This window comes from Scardinius erythrophthalmus, assembly GCF_964197995.2.
Source record: "Scardinius erythrophthalmus genome assembly, chromosome: 2".
In the NCBI taxonomy this organism is placed as follows: domain Eukaryota; kingdom Metazoa; phylum Chordata; class Actinopteri; order Cypriniformes; family Leuciscidae; genus Scardinius; species Scardinius erythrophthalmus.
The window spans coordinates 4,556,652-4,567,252 of NC_138222.1; the positions used below are offsets into that span (position 1 = coordinate 4,556,652).

At 36.4% G+C, this 10,601-nt stretch overlaps 1 protein-coding gene across 1 annotated transcript in view; it reads left to right on the plus strand.

The window, feature by feature from the left end:
• Positions 1 to 10,601, plus strand: part of adamts7 (a disintegrin-like and metallopeptidase (reprolysin type) with thrombospondin type 1 motif, 7) — a 75,990-nt gene that overhangs the window by 10,487 nt on the left and 54,902 nt on the right. The window contains exons 5-7 of the mRNA XM_081351459.1: positions 2,811 to 2,894; positions 4,183 to 4,307; positions 4,385 to 4,534. Coding sequence (XP_081207585.1) covers positions 2,811 to 2,894; positions 4,183 to 4,307; positions 4,385 to 4,534 — 359 coding nt within the window. The remainder of the gene's footprint in view (positions 1 to 2,810; positions 2,895 to 4,182; positions 4,308 to 4,384; positions 4,535 to 10,601) is intronic.

Sequence of the window (10,601 nt, forward strand, 5' to 3'; positions counted from 1 at the left end):
TAGTTCTGGCATTATAAACTCATTGCTGCTGTATTTGAGTTGTTTTTATGTACTGTTGAAGAAGGTGAAGAAGGTAATGATTCAGAACCTAATTTTCAAAGGGAGGAATGCAAATAAAAGATGACTGTACCTTATGAAGTCTCGGTTACACTTTATTTTAAGGTGTCATTGTTACAGTGTAATTATATATTTAAGCACTTAGTAATATTAAGCAACTACATGTACTTACTATAGGGATAGGATTATGTAATTCTGCATAATTTACTGTTATTACTTTGGTAAGTACATGTAACATATGTAACAAGGACACTGTAAAAAAAAAAAGTGTTACCGAAGTTTCTTAGCGGATCCTTGTGAGTTACTGATTTTGAACAAACCAGCACAGTTTGTGCTTCACAGAATTATTTTTAGCACCATTTGATTTTAGCACGATCTAAGCTAACAATATGACAATGCAAAATAATAATAATGATAATAAGTTTTATTTATATAGCACCTTTCCAGGGCTCAAGGATGCTTTACAATGAACAAGCAACAATTATGGCAATGGACAATGATAACAAACAAAACAACAGTAGGTAGATGATAGTAAAAGTACAGTAAAGGAGAATTATGTAGATGCGGCAGCATACAGCAGAATACAATCAGACACAACGGAATGATACAACTTAAGAATGGTAACATTCAGAAAACAGGTGAGTTTTGAGCATAGTTTTAAATTCAGAAATAGTATTAACAGAACAGACAACAGAGTGATCAGGGGAGAGAGTTCCATAGTTTGGGTGCAGCAACAATGAATGATCTTCCCCCCATTGAAGCTTAGTTTTAGCTCAAAATACCCCAGATATTTTTATATAGCATGTTATAGCATTGTCTTTTTGAGGGTGAGCAAAAACGCACCTTTTTTGCGTGCGTCCCTTTAAATGCAAATGAGCTGCTGCTCCCGCCACAGGGGGCGGAGCTACAACAGCTTGTGTCCTTTTACCTCACACAGACATGCACTGGAAATTTCAAAAACCTTTAGCCTTTTATGTTCAAACCGAAGTCAGAAAGATGGAGAGACTCAAGAAGTGACAACATGTAGTCAACGTTTCTGAATGGTTAGTTGGTGAATTTATGTTGCTAATGTGTAGTTATCTTCTTGTCATTGATTAGCATATTCTGTCTTGATAATCTATAAATCGTGTTCCGGGGGCGGGGTTTATGTAAATTTTAGGGTTAGTGATGTCACTAACCCGGTAGGAATGTGGTGTAGTCCCAACCAGCCGTTTGTTGTAGTCCTTAAAAGGGAATTTCTTTAAAAGAAAAGATCTCCCTTTGCTTTGAACTTTGAGCGTCGTAACTTTGCAGATGTTGTTTATGCTCAAACAGCAACAATACACACTCACTAAAGTTAGAAAATTAAAATCATAATCCACCACCCCTTTAAAAAAGGTTCCTTTATTTGTTTTAGATCTCTAACCTAAGTATATCTGCCATTATATTCCATGCAAGCTTGATCGCTGTAACTGTAACATTTGCACCCGAAACCTGTAAAATCTGAAGTTAAGAAGTCTTTCAGGGTGTCGTTCACATGTTTGCTGAAGTTGCTTCACCTCAAAAGGACAGAACAGCATCAAAGGTGCCTCATTGATTCAATGGAACATTTTGTAATGAGCACCACCGAGGCATAGAAAACGCCTCTCACATTTCAGACCGCATTTACCTCAAGGAGAGCTTTGATGCGAGAGCAGAACTTCATCAAAAGAAGCTCTTTTTCTGCGAAGCGCCTTCGTTCAGTGTCATTCCTAGAACTTATTTAGGGGTCTTCAGCTCCCCGACTTTCATCTAAACACCTGTAAAGATATGTGATGACCTCTGTCAGCGCCCTTTAAAGTCTGTGATTATGTCACATTTTCTGAAAGCAGCGACTCTGGGATTTCACTCCCCTTGCCATTCATTAAAAACTGGGACTACATTCCCTGTAGTCAGTGGCCAGATCATAGGCACACGGCTGTCACATACTTTTCACTAGCTTTTTTTTTTCATTTCTCTAGCTTTTCTCTAGAGTTTTTGAACCAGAATGGATACACTATAAAACAATTCCGTAAAATATACGGTAAAAAAACGGCAGCTGTGGTTGCCAGAAATTTACCGTAAAAAATACGGTATGAACATTTTAGGTTTTACAGACTTAAATCAACAGTAAAAAAAAACATATTTCATTATCTGATATAATGCTAATTTACCGAACTATTGACGTACTAATATATGTTTGGTACCTTTGTAATACACTGACAACCACCAATCACAGTGGTGATGAGAGTCACATGGTGCATCAAAGCTTTTTCACAAGAAAGTTAATACTATTATATAGAAGCTACACGGTGTCATTCACACAAACACTAAACATCATCATGGTAACACACATGACATTTTAAAAATGCATTAAACATTAATCTAACAAGATTAAATGTAACATTTGTCCGGTGGAAAATTGCGCTAAAAAAACGAAGAAAAACTATGAAGACAATTATTTACACAAAAATACATCAAACGTTATGTAACATCAAATTATACAATGACTTCTTTCTCACTTCCAAAAACTGTCAATTTTACTGTAAAATTACATTAAATGTATGGTTAGATATATCACAGTTATTCACCATATATAGTACGGAAACTCTTGTTAACCAATTAACAGTTTATCATCGTAGCAGTTTTTACAGTTTTTTTACCGTTAAAATCACGATAATTTTTTACAATGTCGATCACTGTAGTAGAAGGGTTGCAATGTTGCTTTTCATAAGTGTGAATGCTGTGTTTTGTAGGTGGCAGGGTTGTTTCGGGATGCCAGCATCGGAAATGCCATCAACATTGCTGTCGTGCGTCTCATTCTGCTGGAGAAAGACGAGGTAAGTGAGATGACACAGCAGACATGCAAACCCTTGCTCTATAAATACATGCAGTCGTTCTGAATCAACATCAATGCTGTAAAACAGAGCTGGTGCACTAAGGTCACACACACACACATGGTTTTAGGAGTGTGTTTAAATGCAGTAGTGAATCCCCTATTCAACCATCTCTGATTTATGTCGGTTATCACAGTTCCTCACTTTTCCCATTTGTGTCGCCACATGGTGTTCTGAAGAGAGAAAAGTGCCAAAAAGCATCAGTTAGACTTGGCGGTGGTGCATTTTCCATATCACAAACGCATATCACACGAGATGCTGTATTGGGTTTGACACATACATAAATAATTAGTTATTTGCTTGCCAAAGCCTATATTTTTACTCGCATTTGCTGCATGGTGAGTTAGAGCTTGGTGATAAACAATAAATAATTGTTTAAAATATCATTATTATTATTATGATATTGACAGGAGTCACTCCTGTAATGTGTTTATTGACATAGTGATAGTGAAGAGTTTGGATTCAAGGCTGCAAACAAGAAACATGAATAAATACTGTTTATTTGGTCATTTGGTTTTAGTTTCTTCTGCCCAACGTAATATTAATATTAACCCGTGGACCACAGGTCTAACTAAAGTGAAGAAAACTGATTTGCTTGTGATTTAGTTGCTCCACATCTGGAGAACAGAGACATATGAACAATGAGAACAATGCGTCATTTAACATCTACTTGTTTCTGTACACACTACGTAGACTTTATCTAAATATGGTTGTCACTCCTGTAAATATAGCGTTAGTGTCTCCTCAGGAGACGATGGTTTCGGGAAAAGTCGGCTAACAATGCTTTTAGGAAATGCAATCCAGATTGATTTTAAATGCCATGTGCTCAAATATGCCTTCTTCAAAGAAGCACACGAAAATCAATTTATAAATTGTGTTAGGCTGTGAATGCCACAAACATAGAAAGCTTTTCCTTAAAATTAAGCTTTTTTGCATTAAGGTTTCCATTGAGTTTTATTTATATGCATTGTGTTTACTATGCAACCCCCCATTTTCACCTTATAAAGTAAAAAATATTAGAGTTGTATTAAACTCTCATTCTACAACATGATATCTTTAATAAAAGCTGCAATAAAACATATTTTCTAATTGCCTTTCACACAAATCCACGCAAGTTTAATAATTAAACTGTATTTCTTCTTTAAACTCAATCCTATTTCATACTTGCATACTGTACATAGATGTAAATACAAATTTCCTTTATGTATTTAATACTATCGTTCATTATCAGGAGGATTTGAAAATCACCCATCATGCAGACAACAGCCTGAACAGCTTCTGTAAGTGGCAGAAGGGCATTAACATGAAGGATGACGATCATCCAGTCCATCATGATGTGGCTGTCTTGATCACTAGGTACATCTGGCCGAACTCTAACCAGTTTTACATTGCTTTACTTATACAGTATATAATGCATCTTTTCTGTGACGCAGGAAAGACATTTGTGCCGCCATCAATAAGCCGTGTGAGACACTGGGACTGTCTCATGTTGCTGGAATGTGTCAACCTCATCGCAGCTGCAGTATTAATGAAGACACAGGCCTTCCTCTGGCGTTCACTGTCGCACATGAGCTCGGGCACAAGTAAGTGCTGGAACACACATTATATATGACCCTGCTGGATCACAAATCCAGTCACGAGTCGCACGGGTATATCTGTGGCAATAGCCAACAATACATTGTATGGGGCAAAATTATCGATTTTTCTTTTATGCCAAAAATCATTAGGATATTAAGTAAAGATCATGTTCCATGAAGATATTTTGTAAATTTCTTACCGTAAATATATAAAACATTTATTTTTGTGAGTGAATGCAGCACAATCGCGAACATAAATGGACAACTTTAAAGGAGATTTTCTCAATGTTTCGATTTTTTTGCACCCTCAGATTCCAGATTTTTAAATAGTCATATCTCGACCAACTATTATCCTATCCTAACAAACCATACATCAATAAAACACTTATTTATTCCGCTTTCAGATGATATATACATCTCAATTTAAAAAAATGTACCCATGTGACTGGTTTTGAGGTCCAGGGTCACATATATGCTGTAGAACTAGTGCTGTCAATCGATAAAAAAAAATAAAAAACTAATTAATCGCACATTTTTCTGTGAGTAATCTTGATTAATTGCACCTAACATTAAAGGGGACATATCATGAAAATCAGACTTTTTCCGTGTTGAATTGCTATAATCGGGTCATCTACCAACCCTGAAAACATGAAAAGTGAAAACCCAGTAACTTTGTTTTGGTAAATCTTTCTCTGCAAGCATGTCAAACAATAAGCCGATCAGATTTTGCTCCCCTTCTGACGTATGAAGAGTATATACTCTTATATACTCTTATTATATAATATTATAATATTACCGGCCCTTAATCTGCACGTTTGCACCCACAGCGCCACCATTTGGTTTGCGCAAGCAACAACAGAGTGACCAGTTCTAACGAAACAGCAAAAGTTCGAGCAAAGCCTTGTAAACGGTTCTTTCGTCCAGACGAGCACCGAACACGATTTAGAGTCCCAGCCTCATATGAGACAAGAGCAGTGGATTCATTTTATCATTTTTATATTGTAATAATATCATATGTAATCTCCAAATTAATGTAGAAACAACATAAAAACAGTAGCCTATATTTTAAATATTTGTTTAATGTTTTTTTTTTTTTTATGAAAGAAGGCCAACACCATACTGCTACTGATGTCTCTGTATATAATAGATTTTTTCCCCCTCAATTTTAACCATTGATTATAGCCATTGAAAGCTATAAATTTTAACATTTATTAGGCTTTAAAAAATATAACAACTTTTAATTTAAGTGAACTTAAAACAATTTTTACATAAACCCATTATAATAAATGTCACATTTCCCTGCCCTTCAATATATGAGGGCTCTTTTTTTTTCTTTGGCCCCGTCAGACCGGTTCAGATTTTTTTTCTGTCAAAATGCACGTTTTTGTTGTTGTTGTTGTTGACCCATGTAACCTTGTGAACAGTGCTTTAAGACTTCCAGGTAGGTCTAACAGGTATATATACAGAAATATGCAGAATTTGAATACAGTTATCAAACACCTCACAGTCTTATAAATAAACTGTTTTGTATTTTAATTAGTGGTGGGCATAGATAAAAATGTTTAATCTAGATTAATCTCAGTGTAATCTTGGAATTAATCTAGATTAAAATGGCTCATTTGAATTCTGCCGAAGGCATTCAGAATATGTGAGCTACCCAAATAATGACTAAAGGGCACGTGTTTCTTAAATACAAAGTGACATTTAAAAGAACTTGTGAAGAAATGGCAGATTTTTTTATTTTATTATTAAAACTAACATAATAAAGTATGATTTTTTTTTACATTTTTTTTTTACTTTGAGCAATGATGGAGCTATAATTGACTCTTCTTATGAGCATATAAAACAAAACAACTCCTTGGAAGAAAATAAATGTAGCCTAATATTGTAGTAGTTATAAACAAAGCTCTATTTTTAGTTCAGATTAACATTTGAGGGCAGCAATTTTATTCATAATGTCAAAATAAAACCAACGTAATGTTACTTGAAAGCATTATAGCCTACTATTCCTGCCAAACTTCCATGGTTGCAGTTTGTGTTACTACAGTAAATCCATGGTAAATGTTGCAGATCTGTGGACAACTGGATAGTTCATTCGTGGCACAATGTTTCTTAGGGTTCTCAAGTCTCACGCATTGGGCGTGAGACACACGCAATTCAACCAGTTCACACGCTCACACGCCACACCGTGTATTTCTCACGCTGAAAAGGCAATGCCAACCAAGTTGTCCTACAAGCTTTATATATAACGTTGTATACGAGGCGCAGGCACACAAAGTGAAGTTTCCTGCCGCCAGCACGTATCTCGGCCAGATTGCGTTCGTTCGTTACTAGGTAACCAACAAGATCGCGCAAACACACGTCGTGATGATGGAGAAGGTAAGTTGGAAGAAAGCTTGTCTAACATTTTAAGGCTAGAACATTTAATATATAGCCCATCGTATACATTATTATTGATGCAGTCAAAAACTCTACAACTACTCTGCAACCAGGCCAGAAGCTTTGGCTCAGTTTGGCTAGCTTACGTTATCTGAAACTAAGGGAAATGTTAGTGGGTATGGGAAGGAATGAAGATGTATTTCTTTTTATTTCATTTTATTTTAAATAAATTTAAATGTATTTATTTTATTTTATTTTAAATTATATATTATACTGTATTAATAGTATTTCTAGTTACATTAAGGCTACATACGTATTAAAGCAGAGTGCTCTGGGTAATATTTTATATCCTGTCAAAACATACATTAATCATTGCCATTGCATTTGTATTTTTCAAACACTTACAACACAAAACACATTTCATAAGCTGGAGTGTGTACTCTTGTGTACACACACACACACACACACACACACACACACACACACACACACACACACACACGCACACACCTTAATAATACACTAATATGTAATTTGTTCACAATGTCCCACCACACAATAAATCATTATGCCGTTTCAACTAGACACATTCAAAATGCAAAAATATTTGTTTTTCCAAACTGTTTGGAGCAATTTGTTATATTTTTGTAATTTTTGTATAACTTATTTGGAATTTTGAAATATAACATTAAAGAGTATATTTGATGTGATGAATTGCTCTGTCATTTATTAGATTTACCAATTGTTATAATTTCAATTTGTGCTGGTTAATTATGAACAATGGGTAAAATGGGGGGGGCGGGGACAGGTGGGGGCGGGGCTCCATTAGGCTCCTCCCCCAACCACATGTGATCTCACTCCAAGCTTTTGATAAAACTTGAGAACCCAGCAGGTTTAGGCACTGTTTGATCCGTTAATAACGGAGAAATGTGAATGTTTCACTAGATCTCGCAGCGATGTTATTACTTCTGTGGCGAATTCAAATGCTTTCTTTACTGGATCTCTTAGTTATCAACACTACACAAACACTGTTCGTGTAGTAGGCTAACAGTGTTGCATGATCACGATCGGCTCGCGCTGCTTTGGTCCAAACTGATAAACAACGGCCCGTCAACCACACAATAACGAGTAGCTCAGTTTCGTTCCGCTTACATTACGTTTGCCATTTGATGTCGGACAATGTTATGGTCGCGCCAGCGTCTCTTAACGTCCGTGAGCGCGCTTGCCACGCGCGACGCGCCTACATTAGTGATGGCCGGTTCGTGAACGAATCGTTCTTTTGAACCGGTTCTTTTTAGTGAACTGGTCGAACCAGTACACTAAATCGGACTGAATCGTTCGAAACAGTTCGCGTCTTGCGTCAGCGCTGATCCACAAGTTAAGTTACTCACTTTCGGACATGCCTGAGTCCTGACAGTCCCTTCGACTCAAAATAAACCAATATCCCGAAATAGGCATATATGTTACTCTAGTAAATCCAACAGTTCACTGAACTGAGACATGTTGTGCTGAGAGAAGTGATGAGCACGAGCAGTTGATACTGAGCATGCGCGCACTACCGAACGTACAGGTATACAGCGGTTCTCGGACCACCAGTACAGAACCGAGAACTGTTTCTTTCGGACACGTTCGATACGGAGAACCGATGAGCTGATGAGCTGAGCATGCGTGCAATTTTTTCAGAGGGACGAAATGCATGTTTCTTAAGTATTTTATTGAACATCAATAAGTGTAACAAAATAAAACATGTTAGAAACATGTTTATCACATAGGCTACTACCTTTTCACTGTATTATTTTAAAGATTGGAAACAATGAATAGATTATAAAACTAAACATTTATTATTATACTAAAACATTATTTTCAGGAACAGATCATTTAATTTCTAAGTAAGTTGATATACATTTTTGACGTAAACTCTTTCCAAGGTTTTAAAGGGTGCAAATTAAATGTTTATAATGTGTTAATCAAAACATAACGTATTAAACATAGCCTACTGGAGTCAGACATGCATCGAGTTTTTAGTTTTGTCGACTGAATTAGCCTAGTAAGGTTTCAGTAGTTTTCAGCTCACACACAGGCATATGCTACGGTTCTCGAGTCAAGAACTGGTTGTTGCAGCAGTTCTCGGATCACCAGTACAGAACCGAGAACTGTTTCTTTCGGACACGTTCGATACGGAGAACCGATGAGCTGGAGAGACTGCGCATGCGTGATCGCACCGTCTCTGAACCGAACTTTCTTTTGGCCAACTGATGCTGTGTTTATATACTGCGTGCTGTGCTGTTACATGAGCACGGGTGAACCAAGGACTTGAATGAGGGGCCGAATGTAAGTTTAAGCGGCGAAATGTAAGTTTATTTAATTACAAATAAAATAAAAATGATGAAGACCAGTTTATTCACTTTAAGACATGTAAAACATCCGCGTTTGCGCATTGCCTTGGGCCTACTGGGTTCATTTTCAAAACGTAAATGTAAGAAACCTATCCAAGATGATTATGACGATGAGTACTATTATTTAACTGAAGTTATGATTACAAATGCCTTTATTTGAATGTATATTTATACGCCGGGATGATAGAATTGACGTCATTACGTGATGACGTAAAAGAACTGGTGAACCGGTTTTTTGAACCGGTTCATTGAAACGAACTGTCCGAAAGAACCGGTTCGCGGAAAAGAACCGGACTTCCCATCACTAGCCTACATTTGAAATAACGAAATTTTGGTCGGCAGGAAAAATGGTCCAACGAACCGTTCGGTTTGAAAATGCGTACCGAACACCGAACCGAATTCGGCTACGTATACATCTGCGCTAAAATATCAAGGTGAAAGTCATCATAGCTTGTGTAGTATAGATAGACCCAGCTCCCAACCCAACTTTGAGAATAGATTAACGGCGATATTTTTTTTATCGCCCGATAAGAGTCTCACGTTAACGCAGCACGTTAACGCTGATAACGTCCCACCACTAATTTTAATATATGTTAAATTGGAATTTATTATTGTTTAATGTTCAGCATCATTACTCCAGTCTTCAGTGTCACATAATCCTCCCAAAATCATTCTAATATGATGATTTGCTTGATTTCTGATTATTATCAACATTGAAAACTTGGTTAACATGTTGTGGAAACTCTTTGATGAATAGAGAGCTCAAAAGAACAGCATTTATTTGAAATTAAAAGTCTTTACTGTCACTTTTGATCAGTTTAATGCATCCTTTCTGAAGTATAAGTAAAAAACGGTAATGATGTAACAATCAAATCTCTTCTTATTGAGCCTGGTCAATGTATGGTCGATACTTCTTTATAATTACATCTTTTTTGAAACTAATTCAAGTGTAACCATAACCAAATACTGTTATTAAACCCTTCAGATTATAAATTATGTGCTAACTAGTTTTGATTTGTATTAACATCGAATTGCATTACAATGTTGTCACACTTTAGCAATGCTCTCACAGATATTTTGCTATTGTACCTGCGTTTGTTTCCGTTGCTGGTAGAAGTTGCAGATGGTGGTAATAGGCAAGAAATGTATTTTCTTTAGCCATTTCGAAATCCTGCAGCCTGAACTACTGTAGTGAATAACCAGTCAATACACACACACAAGCAATAGAGTCCAGTCTCAGCTAAAACTAGACAGTGTTGCATATGTAAATTGCTCATTTTGTGTGTCTCCCAAAGCCA